Source organism: Hyperoodon ampullatus (genome assembly GCF_949752795.1).
Source record: "Hyperoodon ampullatus genome assembly, chromosome: 1".
NCBI lineage: Eukaryota > Metazoa > Chordata > Mammalia > Artiodactyla > Ziphiidae > Hyperoodon > Hyperoodon ampullatus.
In genome coordinates this window covers 129,150,558-129,175,333 of record NC_136914.1, presented here as the reverse complement: position 1 = coordinate 129,175,333, position 24,776 = coordinate 129,150,558, and the positions used below count along the sequence as shown (strand labels likewise).

At 39.9% G+C, this 24,776-nt stretch overlaps 1 protein-coding gene across 2 annotated transcripts in view; it reads left to right on the top strand.

Annotated features, from left to right (window-relative positions):
* The window catches only part of NAA15 (N-alpha-acetyltransferase 15, NatA auxiliary subunit), a gene marked incomplete at its 5' end in the record, with an annotated part of 78,197 nt that continues 53,421 nt past the window's right edge, over window positions 1-24,776 (top strand). For both annotated transcript variants that reach the window (XM_079702779.1, XM_079702778.1), the window contains one exon: window positions 1-54. In XM_079702779.1, the coding sequence (XP_079558905.1) occupies window positions 1-54 (54 nt within the window). The remainder of the gene's footprint in view (window positions 55-24,776) is intronic.

Sequence of the window (24,776 nt, the reverse complement as noted above, 5' to 3'; positions counted from 1 at the left end):
ATGCCGGCCGTGAGCCTCCCGCCCAAGGAGAACGCGCTCTTCAAGCGGATCTTGGTAAGTGGGAGGCTCCGGACCAGCAGTGAGGAGGATTTAGCCGGTACACGGGCCTGTCACCCCTAACCTCGGTCCAGGGGCACCCGGCCACCGCCGCCCGGGACCCCGCCTTCGTGCTCCTAGTCAGGCCGAATGCACTGCCTTGTCCCCTCTCGGGGTTCCCACTTGGGCCCGCGCGCCAGGGGCCACGGGCTTCCTCCTCCCGTCCCCACGCTCCGGAGGCCGTGGTTCCGGAGTAGGCCCCGTTCTCCTGGCTTCGAAGCGGCCGGTTTTCATTCGCCCTGAGCGAAGGGGGAAGAGGCCTGGCCTTCAGCGGGGAAGCGGGCGACACGGGCAGGAGCGGTGGCCCGGGTGGTTTGGGAAGCCTGCCGGCAGGCCGGGGTGACACCCTTGGAAGGAACAGGTGGTGCGGATGCGGCACAGCTCATTCATTGCCCAAGCGCGGCTCTTCCTCCATCGTCCGTCCCTCCCTCTTCCTCTCCTCTTGGGAGTCACCTGTCCCCGCCCGGCTCGGGGTCACTGAATGACCTGGGAAGAGGGAAGGAAGAAAGGAGTTCAGAAGAGGAGAGGAAGGCTTCTAAACGGCAGCTTCGATGGAGTCAGTAGGAATGCTGGCATCTGCAGCTTCTCGGCCTCTTTACCTCCTTTCAGGAGTAGGGGAGAGACATTTATTTCTTAGCTTCCGAGCGGGAAACATCACCCTCCTTGGGAGGTGGGGCCCATTGCGAGGGGGCGGTCCAGTAGGAAGTGGAAAGTTAAGAGCTTTCAGCGGAGAAGTTCTGGACACAGATTTTCTTGTAGACCGAAGTGTATTAACACTGACGCAAGAAACGAGCAGCAGAGAAAAGAGAATATAAGGACTTGTGAAATGGATCTTTTTGACGCTAGCTCAGGCTCGATAATTCCCTGCATTTCACGTTTGCCGTTTGCATTTTTTTTAAAATAACCGTAAATGCGATGATGTTTGGAGGGACTGTTTACCCTGTAACATCTGCCTTGTAGCTTTGGTGCTATAATTAATACTTTGTAGTTTGTAGCACGTTTTTTGTTTGGCATCTAGTGTGTGGGTTGCCGCTTTCGTGCACTTTATGAAAGGATTAACTGCATTTGCCAGACTTAAGACTTCAAATTTGGAGTGTGTGTACGCAAGTGTTAGTTCTTTCCTCTTGTAATTTAAATGTATTTTATTTGTTTGAAAAGTATAACAGCTCTGAGGATCCGTGTTTTCTAGAGAGAGGAAAGTAACCCATGTTGAACTAACTTTGATTTTACAAAAATATCCATATGCCTACAGATTTAGTCAGTTCTTGTGGAAACATACATAGGAAAGTCGCATCCAATACGGTGTTAACTCTTAGTTACCTTGAAGTCCTTATTGCCATTTTTTTTGGTTTCAAGACTAACTGGAGTGTAGGTAGGACTATAGCACCTTTTTACCACAGCAATTTATTTACTTTTACAACTTTTAAAGGAGTAGTTGTTCTCTGCATTATGATAGCCATTAGCCACATGTGGCTCGTGTACACTTGAAATATGGCTAGTGTGATTGAGGAATTGAATTCTTAATTTTAATTAATTTAATTTAGTCTCAAGCTGTCTCAAGATTAAGGAACACCTTGAGATTAAGGCTAACAGCTAGTGTAAGGGTCAGGAATGCAACTTTTTTTCGGTTGCGTTCGGTCTTCATTGCTGCGCGCAGGCTTTCTCTAGTTGCGGCGCGTGGGCTTCCCATTGCGGTGGCTTCTCTTGTTGCGGAGCACAGGCTTTGGGCGTGCGGGGTTCAGTAGTTGTGGCACGAGGGCTCAGTAGTTGTGGCTCGCGGGCTCTATAGCGCAGACTCAGTAGTTGTGGCGCATGGGCTTAGTTGCTCCGCGGCATGTGGGATCTTCCCGGACCAGGGCTTGAACCTGTGTCCCCTGCATTGGCAGACGGGTTCTTAACCACTGCACCAGCAGGGAAGTCCTGAAACTTTTTTTTTTTTATGGCACTTACACCACACCTGCCTAGTTCTTTGTTAGGTAAAAGGAGTTGTAGTAATTGTTAGGTGGCTACACATATTGTAGGTACCTACAAATATTGTAGGTAAATTATTTCATGTTATTTATTGCTTTTGGAAAAAGTGCTGTTTCTACAGTTAATGATACTTAGGTTGGACTTAGTTGCAGATGAAATTAAAATTAGGAATTGTTAACAAGTAGATTTCCACATGTGCATAGGAAGGTCAGCTGACTTTAGTTTCTATGTGACAGTAATAGTTTTGCAACCGAGTGAGGACAGCGACCTTGAAATTGGTCTTAATGTACTTTTACCTGTACTGCATGTGTTTAGAATATAACAAAGAAAAAATAAAAAATGGAAACAAAGTTTTACCTGCTCTGAAATCCCCTTTCTTCTGTATACAGTAGGTAATCAAATGTTTGAACTAGAATAAATTTGTTTAAAAGTGAATTAGAGGGACTTTCCTAGAAGTCCAGTGGTTGAGACTTCCAGTGCAGGGGGTGTGGGTTTGATCCCTGGTCAGGGGTGCTAGGATCCCACAGGCCTCACGGCCAGGAAGCAAAGGCATAAAGCAGAGGCAGTGTTGTAGCACATTCAATAAAGACTTAAAAAAAAAAGGTCCACATCAAAAAAATCTTAATAAAAAAAGAAGTGAATTAGAAAATGAAATGCAATTTTGCTATAATGTAAATACACTACATTCTTATGAAACTCACAAAATACTTTTTAAAAAGGTCTGTAAAGAATCTTATGAGAAGAAAAATCTGATAATGTGGCAAATTCACTGTTTGTTTTCTTTTAGATTTCTATCCTAAATCCTTTCTGGAGTGGATATAGTATGAATGAACACAGAAGTATATGTTTTTATATAAATTGACAAAGGATATATATTTTTAAATGCTTTATTGTGTTAGAAACCTGAAATGTTTAAGACATGATTCTTTTGGGTTAAAAGTAGATTAAAAGACTTGTTTGTGCTGATTATTTCTAGAATAGAGTATTCTGGTAAAAAAAAAAAGAACGACTACAGTTTAGTTTTCACTTGTAATAGACAACATGATATGTGCAGAGAAGCAGACAAAAGCTAATAGGGAACTGAATTTAACGTTTGATTATGCGAGTATTTCAAAGCCTTGCAGTCTTGGCCATTATTGGGGATTACACAGACTAAGTTATTTGATGGTATAGAGTTGCCATCCCAAGTATTACTTTGAAGACTGGTTAAAGCAGTTTCCACAGAGGCAGACATGGTGCCCTGTATGATTGGTGGACAGGAGAGCTACTGGCCAACCAGCTTTAACAGAAGGGATCTCTTTGTTTAGTGTGCATTCTAATTTCCTTTAGTATTTCTGCTTCTGATAATGCATTTCTTAGAGAGCATTGATTCAAATATATTTTCTTTGTTCAAAAAAGTGCTTTTGGACATAAAAAGCTAGGTTATAGAAGGGATCATATGCAAAGGACTGTTTGTTCAGAATTTTCTCCCCCAGATAACTGCATGGTTCATTTCTTCTCTTATTTCTTTCAGAATTCTGCTCAGATGTCCTCTAAATGTTATATTGAGGTCTTCCTTGATCAGAAGTCCTCTTCAGCGCAACCTTCTTATTTTCTTCCTTGCTTTATTTTTCTCATCACTTATCATCATCTGACATATGTATACAAGTAATTTAGCACATGTCTACCATAATTAAAACGTAGGTTTTATGAGGATAGGGATTTTGTTCTGTTAATTGCTATACCCCCATTAGTTAGAATAACGTACCATAATACGTATTCAAGAAATATTTTTGCATAAAATCAGTGTTAAGACAGTGAGTATAGGGCAGGAGAGAGAAATTGTAATCTTTGGATTTTGTGCTTGCATAAAGACTTTTGGAGAAGGGAGTTAGTTAAGCTGGGCCTTGGCATTGTAGAATACATTGTTATGAGGTAATTGTAGGGTATCAGGCAGAACCTGTATTACCCGGTGAGACCTTGGAAGTTTCATTTATTAATGAATCATGGTATTAGGTTTGTTTACATGGCCTTTTTCCCATGACAAAAGCATAAAAGGAAATATTTACTGTTTCTTTTTTGGTTGTGTTAGCATTGGAGGAGATATGGTATCTGGATTAAATGAGGCTGTTTGTCATGAGGAGCCTGTTGTATCAGGTAGTAAAGCTCAGTCATCTGTAGTTTCATACAGCTCTAAAACTGATTCTGACACAAAGTCAGGGGTGAGGACCAGCGTATATGATATTACGAGACAGGAATATATCATGTTAGAAGGGAGAACATTTGTAATTTAGAGTTGCTTTGTGAGTGTTTTTTAGAAAATTTAAAAATCAAATTGAATTCTTGGAATTTGGGAAAGGTATGCTGGGAAGCTGGTGTGGCAGAGCAAGCCACTTAACTAATCAGTGACCGTAGCCAACCCTCAGCATCCACATCTAAATACAACTTTGCTCTCTATTTGTAGGCAGTAGCCCTATTGAAGAGAGAAACACTTAAGATTCTTAGTGAAAAATGGTTTTAGAAATAATGTCAGTTGCCAGTGCTGATGGTAAAGAAGAACAAGTGAAGAGATTTAAAAGAGTGATGGTTGTTAGTATATATATTAGGATGTGGAGGGGAGGCAATTTTTGCTGTGACTGTATTTTTTTTCCTTAATTAATTTATTTTATTTATTTATTTTTGGCTGCGTTGGGTCTTCATTGCTGCGCGGGGGCTTTCTCTAGTTGCGACGAGCAGGAGCTACTCTTCATTGTGGTGCGTGGGCTTCTCTTGTTGCAGAGCACGGGCTCTAGGTGCGCAGGCTTCAGTAGTAGTGGCACGCAGGCTCAGTAGTTGTGGCTTGCAGCCTCTAGAGCGCAGGCTCGGTAGTTGTGGCCCACAGGCTTAGTTGCTCCATGGCATGTGGGATCTTCCCAGACCAGGGATCGAAACCGTGTCCCCTGCATGGGCAGGTGGATTCTTAACCACTGCATCACCAGGGAAGTCCTGTGACTATATTCCTGACTTATGGGAATTTCCCTGGAATGTCAGCTGTACATTTACATTTAAGCTGTTTTATGATGCACACTGTACAAACTTGTATTGAAGTTGTAACTTTAAAAAAAACTAGTTTAACTTGTTGCATGTGGTTTTTCCCCTTTAGGTAAGATATGAATTGTATTTTCACTACTTAATTTGGAACTAAAATAATTCCATAACATTTTAATTTAATAAAAGCAATCTTTTTGTCTATTTAAAAGTGAAATATAAATTGCAATATAGAAATAAATGATGGAGAGTTTAATGTTTTTGTTACCTGATATTCTCTATTCCACTGAGATTTTCTTTGGTAAGTATAATAGGAACACATTTTCAGTTGAGATCATTTGAAATTTCTACTAAAACCTACTGGAGAAATTATAATCTTATCTGAAACCAGTGATTTTTTTTTTTTTGCGGTATGCGGGCCTCTCACTGTTGTGGCCTCTCCCGTTGCGGAGCACAGGCTCCGGATGCGCAGGCTGGCCTAGCCGCTCCGTGGCATGTGGGATCTTCCCGGACCGGGGCACGAACCCGTGTCCCCTGCATCGGCAGGCGGACTCTCAACCACTGCGCCACCAGGGAAGCCCTCAGTGATAATTTTAATCTTAAAGATTGTTTGTTTTTATTATAGAGTAGATTATATGAGCATTCCTCTGTGTAATCTGTAAGAGTTGTTTTATCTGATTGTGTATAAAAGGAGAGATGAAAGTTTGCTTTTAAGAATATAGTCCTAAGGGACTTCCCTGGTGGCGCAGCGGTTAAGAGTCCGCCTGCCCATGCAGGGGACACGGTTTCGATCCCTGGTCTGGGAAGATCCCACATGCCGCGGAGCACATGCCTGTGAGCCACACTACTGAGCCTGCGCTCTAGAGCCCGCGAGTCACAACTACTGAGCCCACGTGCCACAACTACTGAAGCCCACGCTCCTAGAGCCCGTGCTCTGCAACAAGAGAAGCCACCACAATGAGAAGCCCGCGCACCACAAAGAAGAGTGGCCCCTGCTCACCACAACTAGAGAAAGCCTGAGCGCAGCCAAAAAAAAAAAGTATTCCCATGTGTTTAAAAAAAAAAGAATAAAGACCTAGGGGGAAAAAAAACCCCTCCAGGCTGGTTGTGTACTTCCACACATGGTGGTGGTTCTAATTTAAAAAAAGAAAAATTTCCCCTTATGTTAATGGCTTTCATTTAATTTGGTACCCTTTTTTTCCGAGAGATCTCATTGAAGATTACAAGATCACCTTTGGTTATCGGTGCTTGGGAACTGAGTCAGAAACTTTAAGAAGAGGGAAATGAAGTAAATTGGCATTTATTGATCATCTATTTTGAGCCATATTCTATGCCAGGCTTTTTTTCCACATTAGCTGATATAAACCTTGCATTACTCCTTTGAGGAAATTGTAATAAGTATAGGCAATACTTATGATTACATTGTCTAAAGTATATTTCTAATTGCTTTGTATACAGTCAGTTGTGCTATATCAGAACATACGGGTTCCTAAAAGTCAGTGCACTATGCAAAATCAGGTAATAAAACCCACAGGGCTTGTGGGAAAAATGGAGTCGGCACAACACTTAAAAACTTCATTGATGCCAAATTAGGAACCAAGGTAAGAACCTAATAGAAATGATAGCACAGTTTTACATATGTAAAATGGCTAACCAATATGGAAATACTATAATGTAAATACTGCCTTTTACCTTTGAAAAGACCTGAAGTTTTGCTTGTAGAGGTAGGTGTCAGAAGGATTGCAGCTGGTGAGTTACTATGAAGTGATGGAAGGAAAGTTATCTTAAATCTGAGAGAAAGTTGTAACACGTCATAACCCACAAGGTGAACTGAGGGAGTTTAGATGTTTGAGGCGTGTGTCTGTGTTGTGCGTGCCTATGCAGCTCGTTTCAGCTGGGTGCAGTTTTCTGTGTTCATCTAGTATTCCTGGTGGACAAATCCCACGGAAGCAAACTTGAAATTTGAAATTTAGTATGCTCAAAATGTCAAATTATCGGGCTTCCCTGGTGGCGCAGTGGTTGAGAGTCCGCCTGCCGATGCAGGGGACGCGGGTTCGTACCCCGGTCCGGGAAGATCGCACATGCCGCGGAGCGGCTAGGCCCGTGACCCATGGACGCTGAACCTGCGCGTCCGGAGCCTGTGCTCCGCAACGGGAGAGGCCACAACAGTGAGAGGCCCGCGTACCGCAAAAAAAAAAAAAAAAAAGTCAAATTATCAATCGTGTGGGAGCAAATATGTGTTTTCAAAACTAGCATTGTAGGGAACTGGCCATACCTGAACTTACTTAGAGGTCACACAGCCTGGGTCTGGGTAGCCCTTCCCTCGCTCTGAAGTGTGTCTGTTATTATTATTTTCTTAAATTTTGGTTGCACCAGGTCTTAGTTACAGCAGGTGGGCTCCTTAGTTGCAGCTCCAGGGCTCCTTAGTTGTGGCATGTGGACTCCTTAGTTGTGGCATGCATGTGGGATCTAGTTCCCTGACCAGGGATCCAGCCTGGGCCCCCTGCATTGGGAGTGCGGAGTCTTATCCACTGCGCCACCAGGGAAGTCCCCTGAAGTGTGTCTATTCTTGCATCTAGTATCTGAGATAGTGTCACATTCTTTGGCAACTTAGTTGCCGCTGCCATTAAGGAGACTTAAACTTCTTCCAACATTTTCTTTGTTAGAAGAAGCTTTGTACCCAGAGTATCAAAAGTTTCAGCCTAATTCGTTCTAAAGATTTTTGTGGGATGGCTAAGTTACACTTTTAAAGCAGGAAATAAAATATACGTTTCTTCAATTTGTATTTTGAAACAAGTTTGATGCTCAATGGGGGAAGCCTGGTGTGGAAAGAAAAATAGATGATGGTTTTTAATCCTGACTTTGCTTTACTTTATCTTTCATGTTTTTTAAACCTTAGTTTGTAAATTTGAATAAAGAGAGAAACAGTACTTTTCTGATCTACCTCACTGGTCAGGTAGTGAGATATGTATAAAAGTCCTTGGTAAATGGTAAAGCATATATATTAGTAAACATCTATTATAGGTGTAGTCTGTTAAGGATGTTAGCTTTTTCATTGAATTGATCTCATCTTGGCTTTATGTTATGCTTTGTATTCTGTTTAATATTATTATTTTGCTTTTGTATAGTTTTTGGTATTTAAGAAGGTTTATATTTTTGTTTTAATCAGTTTTATGTTTTATAAACTTTTATGTTTATACCTTTAAAAATTCCTGGGAATTCCCCAGAGGTCCAGTGGTTAGGATTCAGTGCTTTTACTGCCGTGGGCCTGGGTTTGATCCCTGGTCAGGGAACTAAGATGCTTCAAGCCACGGGGCGCGGCCAAAAAAAATTCCTTTAGTCCTCTTTTTTTCTTACTTAGGGTGTGGAGGGGAGGGAATTTTATGCTGTGATTGTGAATTTTATGCTATTTTATTTGTCACCTATAAAATAAATCCATTTTCTTTTTCTCCCCCCATTTAAAAAAATTATGGTGAAATATGCATAATATAAAATTTACCGGGCCTCCCTGGTGGCGCAGTGGTTGAGAGTCCGCCTGCCGATGCAGGGGATACGGGTTCGTGCCCCGGTCTGGGAGGATCCCATATGCCGCGGAGCGGCTGGGCCCGTGAGCCGTGGCTGCTGAGCCTGTGCGTCCGGAGCCTGTGCTCCGCAACGGGAGAGGCCACAACAGTGAGAGGCCCGCGTACCACAAAAAAAAAAAAAAAAAAAAAAAAAAAAAAAAAAAAAAAATTTACCATCTTAGTCATTTTTTAAGTGTACAGTTCAGTGGCATTAATAAGCACATTCACATCATTGTGCAACCATCAACCCCATCCATCTCCAGAACTTTTTCATCTTCCCAAACTGAAACTCTGCACCCATTAAACAACTCCCCCATCACCACCCCTCCCCCAGCCCCTGGCACCCACCATCTGCTTTCTGTCTCTGTGGGTTTGGCTCCTCTAGGAACTGCATGGGAGTGGGATCATACAGCATGTGTCTTTATGTGATGGGCTTATTTCACTCAGCACAGTATCCTCAAGGTTCATCCATGTTGTAGCAGGTGTCAGAATTTCCTTCTTTTTTAAGGCTGAATAAAGTTCTGTTGTATTTATATACCACTTTTTGTTTATCTATTCATCTGTCAATGGACACTTGGGTTACCTCCACATTTTAGCCATTGGGAATAATGCTGCTATGAACGTGGGTGTACGAATCTCTCTTCAAGACCCTGCTTTCAGTGCCTTTGGGTATATACCAAGAAGCAGATTGCTGGGTCATATGGTAATTCTTGAGGCATACCATACCGTTTTCCATAGTGGTTCCCAAAAATGCACAAGGGTTCCAGTTTCTCTACATTCTTGCCAACACTACTGTTTTCTGTTTTTGTTTTTGTTTCATAATAGCCATACTAGTGACCATGAAGTAGTATCTCATCGCAATTTTGATTTTCGTTTTCCTAATGATTAGTGATGTTGAGTGTCTTTTCATGTGCTTATTGGCCATCTGTATGCTGTTTTTGGAGAAATGTCTAATTAAGTCCTAGCCCATTTTTTAATTGGGTTGTTTGTTGTTGAGTTGTAAGATTTCTCTCTATTTACGGGCTATCGATGCCTTATCAGATATATGACTTGCAGCTATTTTCTTCCACCTGTGTGTAGTCTCCCCCCCACCCCGCCAGGCCTGTTTGTTCGTTTGTTTATTTATTTATTTACTGCACCGCACTGCATGCAGTATCCTGGTTCCCCAGCCAGGGATCGAACCCATGCTCTGTGCATTGGGAGCGTGGAGTCTTAACCACTGGACCACCAGGGAAGTCCCTGTGTGTCATCTTTTGATGCACAAAATTTTTAAATTTTCATGAAGTCTACTTTTTCTTTTTTTTCTTTTGTTTTCTGTGCCTTTGGAGTCACATCTAAGAAATCACTGCCAAATTCAATGTCATGAAGCTTTTTTTTTTGGCTTTGTTGGGTCTTCGTTGCTGTGCGCAGGCTTCTCACGGCGGTGGCTTCTCTTGTTGCAGAGCACGGGCTCAAGGCACGCAGGCTTCAGTAGTTATGGGTTACGGGCTCTAGAGCGCAGGCTCAGTAGTTGTGACTCACAGGCTTAGTTGGTCTGTAGCATGTGGGATCTTCCTGGATCAGGGATCAAACCCGTGTCCCCTGCATTGGCAGGTGGTAAATCCATTTTCTTATGTGTGAGGCAGTGAATGAGCTTATTCTACTTAGGTTTTTTTCTAGTCTCTTTTCCTCTGACTTTTTAAAGTTATTTTTACTTTGTGAGAGCATGCCATTTTATGTACTATTCTACCCTCATCAATACCTTTGTTTTAGATTTAATTCTACAATTAAATATAGTTAATATTAAACAGCAGACCTTTTTCTGAAGTTTTCCCAGTCATCTCTTGGTTGGATGAAGCTTATTGTCTAGTATAGATTCCTCAACAGTGCTTGTGGAAATCTCTTAAGGTCTTAGATGTTAAAAGTGTTTTCCTAGTGTCTTGATGTTTGAAGGGCAGCTTGGCTGGGTTTAAAATCCTTGATTCACATCTTCTTACATTTCTTGAAAATAATTGCCCCCCTGTTTTGCTTATATGTTGCTGATGCCAACCTGATTTTCTTTGTTGATGACTTGGTCTTTCTTTTCGAAGACTTGAATTTTTCTTATCTGTAAAAATTGAATTGTTTTACTGAGGTATGTCTCTGTGTTGACTATTCTGGATAAATTTTCCCTTGTGGTTTCAGATTGTAGATTGATGTTTTCTTTTGAGTCAAGAATTATAGTTTTGAATATTAGTTCTGGTCAGTTGTTTCATTCTTCAGTGATCTTTGCTTATTGGATCTTTGCATCTCTTTTATATTACGTTTCCTTTGATTCTTTTCTCTGTTACTCATTTGCTTGAGAAGTCTTATTTTCTGTCTTTTTAGATCATACATCTTGTAATTTAGTCTTCATTTCTGTGATGGATTTTGTTTTTTTCTGTTTCTTAAGTTCAGTTTGTTCCTATTTTAAAACTTGTTTGCTCTTTAAAATTTTGAATATTTGATTTGAGGTGTTCTTTTATATCTTCATTTGTTACTTATTTCTAATTTGTGATGGAGTGTTAAATCTTTCCTCTGTGTTATCGCTTTGGTTTTGGTGTGTTTTCATCTGCCTCAATTTTTCACTTTAAAAATTCTATGTAAGTAACTTGGTATGAACGCTGGGTTCTTTTTTCTGTTCAGGTTATTTGTGATGGGTTTTACTGCACCAGCAATATAAACAATTTTATTTTGGGGTGAGGCTGGATGGTTTCTTCAGTCTCTTAGTTCAAGAGTACTCTCTTTGCTGCTACAGTCAAATACAGTTTTAAAAATAAGTCCCCCTCCCACATTGTTCTGTATTGGTTTAATAAGGCCTTGATCTTCAGTGCTACCCTCTCCATCAAACCTTCAAGTGATACTTTCTCCTTCTAAGGTGTCTCCTTCTCCTCCAAAGCTATGCCTTACTAAAACTGCCACCTTTGGTCTTACAGACTTTCTGAGCCTCTACATTTTGACTCCCCAGTAGCCATTGCTCTCATCCATCATGTCTCTCAGTACTTCCTTTTGACCTCTGGCTTGCGTGAACTTGGGTGAATCCTGAATGTTACCCATTCACTCACCACGAGGACCCTGCTGTATTCTTTTGGACAGTTCCCATTGGAACATGGGACTTCTGGTCTTCAGTGTTTATGCAATTACATGTAAATTGGAGTTTTTAGTTGTCTTATCTCTTTGTAATGCTCTGGGTGGTTTTATTTGCTTCCTTTCTTGGCCTGTATGGTTTTTTTTTTTTTAATTAACTTATTTATTTATTTAGGCTAAGTTGGATCTTTCTTGCTGCACGTGGGCTTTCTCTAGTTGAGGAGAGCGGGGACTACTCTTCGTTGCGGTGCGCGGGCTTCTCATTGCAGTGGCTTCTTGTTGCAGAACATGGGCTCTAGGCGCGCGGGCTCAGTAGTTGTGGCACACGGGCTTAGTCGCTCCACGGCATGTGGGATCTTCCCGGACCAGGGCTTAAACCCGTGTCCCCTGCATTGGCAGGTGGATCCTTAACCACTGCACCACCAGGGAAGCCCCAACCTGTTTTTATGAGGATTTGTGTAATGTTTAGAAATTAGGGGGCAGCCATTATCCTGTAAATAATTCATTTCTGGTTTTATGTGTTATGCTTGAAAATAATAGTGCTTGCTTTAAGATAATTTGCAGTTCAGGTTTTATATAATTGAGTAATTGGTTATACTTTTGTTGCTGTGTCCCCATGACCACTCCATTGTTTTCTTTAAACTCTTTGGGATTATTTATCATTGAAATAATTATGAGGTTCTATTAAATAGCTGACTCTCAATCATATGTACATACCTTGAGTTTTATTGAATTTTGTCCTATCCCTAAGCAATCAGAGTTCATAGCAGAGTTCTACTCATATTAAGCAGGAATCCTGAATTTTCCTTCAATTTTCTTCTCTCAAGTGACATAATTTAATGCTGGGGGGAAAAAAAAGAAAGGTAAGAGAAGTCTGGCACGTTTTATAATGCATTAACAGGATTTTAGTATCCAGAAAGCAGATGGTGATTGTCACATTCAATTCTGTGGCTAGTAAGACCTCATCTGTAATTTTAACTTCTGGACCCAAAACTAGGAGAGATAAAGACCAACAACTCTGTAATGCTGACACACCACAAAAATATTGGTGTAAAATTATCACAGACCTTTCTTGTCTTTTGTTATGAGACTATGTACTTGTTACTTTAAATTTTTGAAGTGCCTTTGTTTTGTGAAATACTGACAGATTTTTAAAAGAGTGTTTATTTAGAAAAATTAAAATTAAGCAACCCCCTTTTTTTTCTTTCTTTCTTTTTTTTTTTGCAGTACGTGGGCCTCTCACTGCTGTGGCCCCTCCCGTTGCGGAGCACAGGCTCCCGATGCGCAGGCTCAGCGGCCATGGCTCACGGGCCCAGCTGCTCCGCGGCATGTGGGATCTTCCCGGACCGGGGCATGAACCCGTGTCCCCCTCATCGGCAGGCGGACTCTCAACCACTGCGCCACCAGGGAGGCCCAAGCAACCCCATTTTTAAAATAAATTTACTTATTTATTTTTTGGCTGCGTTGGGTCTTTGTTGCTGCACGCTGGCTTTCTCTAGTTGCAGCAAGCTGGAGCTACTCTTTGTTGTGGTGTGAGGGCTTCTCATTGCGGTGGCTTCTATTGTTGTGGAGCATGGGCTCTAGGCGTGCGGGCTCAGTAGTTGTGGCGCACAGGCTTAGTTGCTCCGCGGCATGTGGGATCTTCCTGGACCAGGGATTGAACTCCTGTCCCCTGCATTGGCAGGTGGCTTCTTAACCACTGCGCCACCAGGGAAGTCCCCAACCCCATTTAAATTGTCTAATTTTTTTGAAATTTTACTAGTTTTATAAAATATACAAGTATGGGAACAACACTGTATCGACTTCAGAGGGTGGCACAAAAGGTCAAAGGACTTAAAACTTTCATATAAGGAACAGCTAAAATTACAAAGATGTTTAGCTTGAATAAGAGAAAACTGAAGTCTTAAGAGCTAGAATCACTAAACAGAAATTAGAAGGTGATAGAGTTTGGCTCAGTATAGCTAAAAACATTTCAGTAGAGCGAGCTGGCACCAACAAGAGCTGTGTGGCCACTTGCACCAGATGACGTTTACTATAGAATTAAGACAGACTTATTTTTTAAAATAGTATGAAACTAGGAGGGGGAAAAATCATTCTTAAGATTTGTTTTCATGGTTGTAATAGTTTGCCAGAAATTGTATGATATAAAAGGCTAACATATTGTCTGCAAATGGAAGCTCCAACTAAAAGAATTAAAGGAAAGGGAGGATAAAGGTAGTTTTTCAGCGTTCCTATGTTTTCTTTTCAAAAAACATTAAAAAAATTTAAAGTATAATTACCTACAGTGAAATGCACAGTTTTTGGTTTTGTTTTTTTTTTTTTGCGGTACGCAGGCCTCTCACTGTTGTGGCCTCTCCCGTTGCGGAGCACAGGCTCCAGACGCGCAGCCTCAGCGGCCATGGCTCACAGGCCCAGCCGCTCCGTGGCATGTGGGATCTTCCCAGACCGGGGCACGAACCCGTGTCCCCTGCGTCGGCAGGCGGACTCAACCACTGTGCCACCAGAGAAGCCCAATGCACAGGTTTTGAGTGTACTGTTCTATTAGTTGTCTTGAGCATACTGTTCTTTTAATTTTGACAAGTCATAAACCAGTACAGCCTATGCCCCTTTCAAGAACATTTAAGCCATCTCAGAATAGACACCTTGTTCCTCTTGATTGTATATTTTAATTCAGTTTATGCTTTCAGATTTCTCTATAATCAGTCAAACTGTGTTGGGTCTAAATATTTTAAGCCGTAACTGATACCGTAGTGCTTTATTTAAACATTTTATTGAGTGCTTACTCAGGTTCTTTATATACATTTGTATTTAAATCTCACCTTAACCCTGCAAGGTTGTTAATGTCCACATTTTGCAGGTGACACAGTTGAGGCTCTAATAAGTTTAATTAAGCCAGTGATGCAAACCTGTCTAAGTGTTTTCTAAGATTTGAACTGTAGGCTCTAGAGCAGCGTTGTCCAATAGAATTTCTTGTGATGATGGGAATGTTCTGCATCTGAATTTCCATATGTTAGCCATTAGTCACATGTGGCTGTTGAACACCTGAGATGTGGGTAGTGTGACTGAGGAGCTTTACTGAAGAATTTTAAATTTTATTTAATATTAGCTATTTAAAACGTTAAATAGCTATAGCTCTGAGTCTAAAGACTGAAGTTGCTCTTTCTCCATACCTGTCTGCTCTACAGAAGTAGGACTACTAAAAGTAGTTCCAGTACACTGGCACTACTAAGTGCTAGCCAGGCTCCTAGTAAGTTAATAAATGTTTCCTGAGTTGACTTTAGCATAGCTAAGGCTCATTTTCTTTTTAACTTTTTAATTGTGAAAATTTCAAACATATGAAAACAAAGATAATAATATAATGAACCTATCTCCTTGGTTTGACAATTACCAACTTTCAGTGCATTCTTTTTCATCTATGACTCCTACCCCCTGGATTATTTTGTCAAATCCCAGGCATCGTTTCAAAATGGCTGACTTTTAAAGCTAAGTTTGGCTTTTATCATTTAGCTTGATTGGAGGCTGCATTCCTTTTAATCAGTTTTGATGGATAAAATGTTTTTTGCATTAGCTGAAGGAAAACAATAGAAAGGTATATTTAATACTAAAGAAAATTATGTAACGTTAATGCCAAATCTAAATTGTATGTATTGGGACTTCCCTGGTGGTCCAGTGGTTAAGTCTCCATTTCCACTGCAGGGGACACGTGTCCAATCCCTGGTCAGGGAATTGATATCCTGCATGTCACCCGGTGTGGCCAAAACAAAACAACCCCACCCCCCATAAATTGTATGTATTATATTTGAATTTTATATGTCACTATCTTCTATTGATGTAAATAGCCTAGTTTCTTTATTTGCCATGTCACAGTTCTACTATCAGTTCTGTTTTTAAAATCTTTGTAGTACTGTTGAATCTGTCCTGCTTATGTGCCATCCAATAGCTGACCTGGGGCCTGGACAATGTATCTGTTAGTTCAGTTCTCAAAGTCTGGTGTGCTGTGAATAAGACTGCATGTTTATGAACCCTGGAATTCATAAACAACTTATGGGGTTGCTTTCTCCAGTTCTGCCTCCTCTGTGATCTTCCTGATATTTTGTTTCCCTGGGCCTCTTCTCATCCTCTGTCTAGAAAGCTGGGGTTCTAGTTATTTCGCTGTGCTGTGTACTTTTGTGGTCATGCCCATATTTGGTTAGAGGTTTATCAGTTTTATTGATCTTCTCAAAGAACCAGATTTTGGTTTTACTGATTTCCTTTATTTTTCTCTTTTCTATTTCATTGTTTCTGTTCTTTTTTCTTTTGTTTCTTCTGCTTATGTTGAGTTTAATTTGCTCTTATTTTTCTACTTTCTTAAGGTGGAAGCTGATATGATAATTGGAGACCTTTTAGAATACAGGCTTTTTTCTGACTACTTTTATAATTTTCTCTTTTGTCCTTATTTTTTAGCATTTGGATTGTGATGTGCCTCGTTTTTTGTTTGCTTTTTGTTTTGTTGTTTTCTTTTTTTTAGTTGATCCTGCTTGGAGTTTGTTGAGATTCTTGGTTCTTTGGGTTTAATAGTTTCCATTTCTCTATTGATATTTCCTATTTGTTTTCTGATTATTTCATGTTTTCCTTTCAATCTTTTAAAATTATTTAATAGTTACTTTTTTTTTTTTTTTAATTTATTTTATTTATTTATTTGGCTGCGTTGGGTCTTTCTTCGTTTCTGTGTGAGGGCTTTCTCTAGTTGTGGAGAGCGGGGGCCACTCTTCATTGCGCTGCGCGGGCCTCTCACTGTCACGGCCTCTCCTGTTGCGGAGCACAGGCTCCAGACGCGCAGGCTCAGTAGTTGTGGCTCACGGGCCCAGTCGCTCTGCGAGCATGTGGGATCTTCCCAGACCAGGGCTCGAACCTGTGTCCTCTGCATTGGCAGGCAGATTCTCAACCACTGCGCCACCAGGGAAGCCCCTAATAGTTACTGTTTTAAAGTCTGTCTGCTACTTCTATCATTTTCTGAATCTGTTTTTGTGAATTAATTTTTTTCTGTAGGTCATGGGTCACAATTTCCTGTTTCTTCACATTTCTAATAATTTTTGTTTTTCTGTCATGTGTATTATAGACACTAGGATATTGAGTATCTGGATCTTGTTGTCCTTTGTAATAGAGTTTTGTTTTGGCAGATGGTTAATTTGCTTGTGCATCAGCTTGTTCTTGTTTTTAAGCTTTAATAAAAGTGGCTCTAGATTATTCTTATTCCCAAGGTGTGGCATTTCTGTGTCTCTGATGAATCCTGGAGTGTTTAATGAAGTCTCTAACTGGATGTTTGGAACTCAGATGTCTCCCAGCCATGTATAAGCATCCATAGTTGTTCAGCTAATGCTACTTGGTAGTTGTTCTTGGCCAACTTGAGTAGAATTCTGCAGTGTACCTGATCAATTTAATACTTGACCAAAACTCTTGTACAAATTTCTGAAATTTCATCTCTGAACAGTTCTTTCTAATACCCTGCTCCATAAATTTCAGCTCTTCAGGCATTTTCTATCTCAGATATCTGCTTAGGTCAGTAAGACTGACATGTTCTACTCGTGTTCCTCCTCTCTATTATGCAGTCTGGAAAATGCCTATAGGCAAAAAAAAAAAAAAAAAAAAAAGATTTTCTCGGGATTTACCTTGTTTCCCTTCTGAGAGCACAGTCCTGTGTTGGCTCTTGTCCAATGGCTGAAAATAATTATTTCATATTTACTTAACCAGTTTTATGCTTGGCAGGAGCATGAGCTGGTGTCAGTTATTCCTAGACATTTTAGAAGCAGGAGTCTCAGTGTATGGTGCCAGCATTTAGCACACAGGATTTGAACAGTTCATTCTGTTTGAATTATATCCTGTTTTGCTTTACTGTTTCTGTAGCACACTGTTAATATTTTAAAATTTAGCTGCTAATGAAAGCTAACAGTCTACAATATTCTAATATTTTTGAAACTATTATGTTTAATCTTGAATTAACATATGTTCATGTTACAGGCAAGGTGACAAACAGAATACTATGGCATTCATTCCATACCAAGGGAACCCCTTATTTATAATTCTGAAATTTCAAGAACTCCCGAAATACAAGAATTTCAGAGATGGGATTGTAGACATGTATTTTTATTTAATTTTATGATTCTCCTGTGGAGAACTTAACATGTCTGCCCACAACGTTGTTTTATAAAGCCTGTTTTAAATGAATTGATGTGAAACCTTTGCTCAAAGTATACTGTATGTAGTATTTGCATCTCTCAACCTAAATAAAAGTAAATTCTCTAAAAATTTACTTTAAGTCTACAGGTTTGATTAAAGCAGCATTAAGTATCTTATGGTTTTAAAAAAAAGAATCTTATCATGGTAGCTTTAGTCCCATGATTCTGTAGAATGAACTTTAGTGATAGTGTTACATGGGATTTTTAAAAACGAGCACATTATTTTTTTCATTTTGTACATTTACGCCTTTTGAATGGTTCAAAAAAGGACTCCTTATGATTTTATCTTCTGTTATACTTTAAGACTGCTTTGATAAGATTCCATTTTGATTAGACAAACCTGTGTTAAAGCCGAATTATACATAGATCTGGCCTTATATGTTTGGAGGAAAGAAATTGTTGAATATGATACACTACTTCCTATTTTTCTTGTAAACCCTGTATGCTACTAGAGTTTATCTTTGGGCAACAGCAAAAGTTTCAAGGAAATTTTTGGGGGGTAAAGTAAATTGAATGTTTGCTGTTACTCTTTCCATTAAACTGTGAGAATACTACTCTCATTTGTTATGAGTGACCTGTTGTAGGAGTAGTGCTTTTAGGAAAAAAAGACATTGAGGTCTGTTTCCTTAAATGCACACTGAATGGTATGCCATTCTCAATTATTTTTATGGGTCACCTTCACAGAAGATAATTGGGTTAGTGGCATTGAGTATAATTTCAGTATGGGCAGCCGCCAAATTTCATTAATTGGGAGCATAATCATTAGGAACTGAAACTTAATTACTTTTCTGAAGTTTGATAAAATAAAAAACTAAGTGCTATAGTATTATTATCTCATTCAAAGAAAGTGGAGTTCGGTTTTTCATTTTCCTTTGGTAAAGTTAGTTATTTGGGGGAATTAACAAATTGGTTAATCTGTGTGTGTTCATTTTTGTCACCTTATTTTTGGCATTTTTATTGCCTATTTGATTATAGTACTGAGTAAGCAAAGGAACAAAAGGTGAGATAAAAGTTGAATTTGTTGGTTAGAAGATCTGTTAAAAGATGAAAACTCTTGGCTTTAATAATATTTATGTTAATAAAATGTAATAAAATTTCTGTATGTGATGGAAAGAGCTCTTAACTGGGACTCAGAAGACTTAGACTGTTAGGCCCGCCAACACTAACTAGGAATTTTGCTACTAACTAGGTTTGTAATCTCTGGCAACAGATGCACGAGGACCCCATGCAGATATTTGGATGTCTTTCTCTGAATAGTTCCATCACTTTCAGTACCTCAGCCTCCTTGAACTTCAATCTTTGTTTCTTCAACTCTGTGGACTGTTGTGCTCTGCTTCGGATCCTTCTCCCTGTGCTATAATCTGTAAAACAGTGATATTACCAAGTGTATCATGTCCCCCCAACCCATGGTTCACAATCCTGCACTGCCTGTTGTCCAGTGTCTAGCAACAGTTATTTTATACATTTTGTCTACTTTTGTTGTTTATGTTAGAAGGACAAGTTCAGCCTCACTCCATCATGGCTAAAACTGGAAGTTCCCTTACTACGTTTTTACAGAAATAAATTTTTAGAAAGCAAATTGAGGGTTTTAAGAACAGTGTACTTAGGGGGCTTCCCTGGTGGCACAGTTGTTAAGAATCCACCTGCCAAAGCAGGGGACACGGGTTCAAGTCCTGATCTGGGAAGATCCCACATGCTGCAGAGCAACTAAGCCTGTGCCCCACAACTACTGAGCCTGCACTCTAGAGCCCGCGAGCCACAACTACTGAAGCCTGCATGCCACAACTACTGAAGCCTGCGTGCCTAGAGCCTGTGCTCTGCAACAAGAGAAGCGACTGCAATGAGAAGCCTGCGCACCACAAGCTCACTGTAACTAGAGAGAGCCCACGTGCAGCAACGGAGACCCAATGCAGCCAAAAATAATAAATAAATAAATTTATTTAAAAAAAAAAAGAATAGGGTACTTAAACTGTTCTTTGTATGTATGTAGTTCCTGGAAAACAGTGACAAGTTAGGAGTGTCACTTTTAATTAGCCTAGTCTTTACATCATATTAACAAATTAAGGAATAAAAACCATATCATCATCTCAGTAGATGCAGAAAAAGCTTTTGACAGAACTCAACACCCATTTATGATAAAAACTCTCCAGAAACTGGGCATAGAGGGAACCTACCTCAACATAATGAAGGCCATATAGGACAAACGGCAAACATCATACTCGGTGGTGAAAAACTGAAAGCATTTCCACTAATATCAGGAACAAGACAAGGGTGTCCACTCTCACCACTCTTATTCAACATAGTTTTGGAAATCCTAGCCACAGCAATCAGAGAAGAAAAAGAAATAAAAGAAATACAAATTGGAAGAAAAGAAGTAAAACTGTCACTGTTTGCAGATGCCATGATGCTATATATAGAAAATCCTAAAGATGCCAGCAGAAAATTCCTAAAACCAACCAATGAATTTGGTAAGGTTGCAGGATACAAAATTAATGCACAGAAATCTCTTGCATTCCTGTACACTAACAATGAAAAATCAGAAAGAGAAATTAAGGAAACAATCCCATTTACCATAGCAACAGAAATAATAAAATACCTAGGAATAAACCTACCTAAGGAGGTGAAAGATTTATACTTACAAAACTATACAACACTGATGAAAGAAATCAAAGATGACATAAACAGAGAAATATACCATGTTCTTGGATTGGAAGAATCAATATTATGAAAATGACTATACCAACCAAAGCACTCTACAGATTCAATGCAATCCCTACCAAACTACCAATGGCATCCTTCACAGAATTAGAACAAAAAATTTTACAATTCATATGGAAACACAAAAGATCCCGAATAGCCAAAGCAATCTTGAGAAAGAAAAATGGAACTGGAGGAATCGGGCTCCCCGACTTCAAACTATACTACAAAACTACAGTAATCAAGACAGTGTGGTACTGGCACAAAAACAAATATAGATCAGTGGTACAGGATAGAAAGCCCAGAGATAAACCCACACACATATGGTCACATAATTTATGACAGAGGAGGCAAGAACATACAGTGGAGAAAAGACAGCCTCTTCAATAAGTGGTGCTGGGAAAACTGGACAGCTACATGTAAAAGAATGAAATTAGAACACTCCCTAACACCATACACAAAAATAAACTCCAAATGAATTAAAGAGCTAAATGTAAGACCAGACATTATAAAACTCTTAGAGGAAAACATAGGAAAAACACTCTTTGACATAAACCACAGCAAGATCTTTTGTGACCCACCTCCTAGAGTAATGGAAATAAAAACAAAAATAAACAGATGGGACCTAATTAAACTTAAAAGCTTTTGCACAGCAAAGGAAACCATAAACAAGACGAAAAGCAACCCTCAGAATGGGAGAAAGTGTTTGCAAATGAAACAACAGACAAAGGATTAATCTCCAAAATATAAAAACAGCTCATGGAGCTCAATATCAAAACAACAATTCAATTAAAAAATGGGCAGAAGACCTAAGTAGACATTTCACCAAAGAAGACATACAGATGGCGAAGACATACAGATGGCCAAGAGGCACATGACAAGATGCTCAAAATCACTAATTATTAGAGAAGTGCAAATCAAAACTACAATAAGGTATCACCTCACACCAGTCAGAAGGGCCATTATCAAAAAATCTAGAAACAATAAATGCTGGAAAGGGTGTGGTGAAAAGGGAACCCTCCTGCATTGTTGGTGGGAATGTAAATTGATAGAACCACTATGGAGAACAGTATGGAGGCTCCCTAAAAAATTAAAAATAGAACTACCATATGACCCAGCAATCCCACTACTGGGCATATACCCTGAGAAAACCGTAATTCAAAAAGAGACATGGAGCTTCCCTGGTGGCGCAGTGGTTGAGAGTCCGCCTGCCGATGCAGGGGACACGGGTTCGTCCCCTGGTCTGGGAAGATCCCACATGCCGTGGAGCGGCTAGGCCCAAGAGCCATGGCCGCTGAGTCTGCGCGTCCGGAGCCTGTGCTTCGCAACGGGAGAGGCCACAACAGTGAGAGGCCCGCGTACCACAAAAAAAAAAAGAGAGAGAGAGACATGTACCAAAATGTTCGTTGCAGCTCTATTTACAATAGCCAGGAGATGGAAGCAGCATAAGTGTCCATCATCGGATGAATGGATAAAGAAGATGTGGCCCGTATATACAATGGAATATTACTCAGCCATAAAAAGAAATGAAATTGAGTTATTTGTAGTGAGGTGGATGGACCTGGAGTCTGTCGTACAGAATGAAGTAAGTCAGAAAGAGAAAAATACCGTATGCTAACACATATATATGGAATCTAAGAAAAAGAATGTCATGAAGAACCTAGGGGTAAGACGGGAATAAAGACACAGACCTACTAGAGAATGGACTTGAGGATATGGGGAGGGGAAGGGTAAGCTGGGACAAAGTGAGAGAGTGGCATGGACATATATGCACTACCAAACATTAAAATAGATAGCTCGTGGGAAGCAGCCACATAGCACAGGGAGATCAGCTGGGTGCTTTGTGACCACCTTAGAGGCGTGGGATAGGGAGGGTGGGAGGGAGGGAGACGCAAGAGGGAAGAGATATGGGAACATATGTATATGTATAACTGATTCACTTTGTTATACAGCAGAAACTAACACACCATTGTAAAGCAATTATACTCCAATAAAGATGTTAAAAAAAAATAGACATGTACCACAGTGTTCATTGCAGCACTATTTACAATAGCCAGGACATGGAACCAACCTAAATGTCCATTGACAGATGAATGGATAAAGATGTGGCACGTGTATACAATGGAATATTACTCAGCCATAAAAAGAATGAAATTGAGTTATTTGTAGTGAGGTGGATGGACCTAGAGTCTGTCGTACAGAGTGAAGTAAGCCAGAAAGAGAAAAACAAATACCGTATGCTAACACATATATATGGAATCTTAAAAAAAAAAAAAAAAATGGTACTGATGAACCTAGCTGCAGGACAGGAATAAAGAGGTAGGCATAGAGAATGGACTTGATGACATGGGGTGGGAGGGGGAAGCTGGGGTGAAGTGAGAGTAGCATGGACAAATATACACTACCGAATGTAAAATAGTTAGCTAGTGGGAAGCAGCAGCATGGCACAGGGAGATGAGCTCAGTGCTTTGCAATGACCTGGAGAGGTGAGATAGGGAGGGTGGGAGGAAGGGAGGCTCAAAAGGGAGGGGATATGGGGATATATGTATGCATATGGCTGATTCCCTTTGTTGTACAATAGAAACTAACAGTATTGTGAAGCAATTATACTCCAGTAAAGATCTATTAAAAAATAAAAAAGAATAGTGTGCTTAAACTATTCTTTGTATGTATGTAGTTCCTGGAAAACAGTGACAAGTTAGGAGTGTCACTTTTAATTAGCCTAGTCTTTATGTCATAGCTTCCTTTAATGCTTTTTACTATTATTTTAATTATTATAAGAAAAATTATTTTTAGGCTTTCTGCTAAGTAAGTAGGAACACTAAATTTAGTTGCTTAGTCGTATGTTTCTTTGGCTGCATATGGTTACGTTACTGCTTCTGCTTTCCCCTCCCTCCTATCCCCCAGATCACTTTGCCTGTTGATTGTGGGAAGGGCTGAGAGGAAACGATTGCAGAGAAAGTAGAACTGATGGATCTACTAGAGAATGGAAGTGTCAGGGAAGGAAAGCACAGAGGATAATTAGGTTTTTTGCTTCATCATCTGAGTGAGGGTGAGTTGAGGGAAGGACATCTCTTGAGTTGGTGAAGACTTGGTGAATAGATTCTGGGGGAAAAATCAGTTGTGTTTTGGATAGTGTATTAGGTTTGAGATGTGAACAACAAAATAGAGATGGTGAGTACATAGTTGATTATAGGACAGCTCTGTAGTTGGCTGTAGCATTGAGTTTTAAGCAGTTGATTTCATGGTGCTGAATGTAAAATTTTACATTTTTGTTTCTCCACATTTTTCTATGATTTTATTATCATTTGCATTAACTACCCCTCCTAGATTTTGAATGTATTGTTTTAAAAATTGTGAGTAAAATTTGTTTAAACTTATGACAGTGAAATCTGGCATAGAGTACCATATCTTTAAGATGTTTTCTGTAATGAATACAGTGCTTTAAAAATAATTATTTTTATAAAAGCACATGGTGATACTTAAAAGTCAGATAGCACTAAAAGGTTTATGATGAAAAAGAATTTGTCAGCTCACCCCCCCGTCCCCATCCCCTCCATACCTTCCCACACCAGAATCAAGCACCCTCAGTCCTTCTAGCCATTTTCTCTGGTATTTGCTTTTCTGTTGCTTAGTAATATAACATTATTTCTTTCTTCTTTTTAAAAATATTTATTTATTTATTTGGCTGCTCCAGGTCTTAGGTTGTGGCACGCAGGATCTTCGTTGCGGCACGCGGGATCTTTAGTTGGGGCATGCGAATTCTTAGTTGTGGCATGTGGGATCTAGTTCCTTGGCCAGGGATCAAACTTGGGCCCCCTGCATTGGGAGCATGGAGTCTTAGCCACTGGACCACCAGGGAAGTCCCTATAACAGTATTTCTTGATACATGACTTTTAGACATTTGTTGACTTCTGTTTATGGAAAATGAGGACTTGGAACTTCATCATTCACACATTTGCTCACTTGTCTTTCTCTCTTTATACTTATATCACAATATTTTGATAAACCAGTATTAAATGTTTACATTTTTACATGTATTTTTTATTGTTGAGCCAAATATTACACTAAGACCACCACACTCTCTATATAAGCCTTTATTTCTCTTGGAGTTAATACCTGTCTTACTTACTCAGTTGCCTGG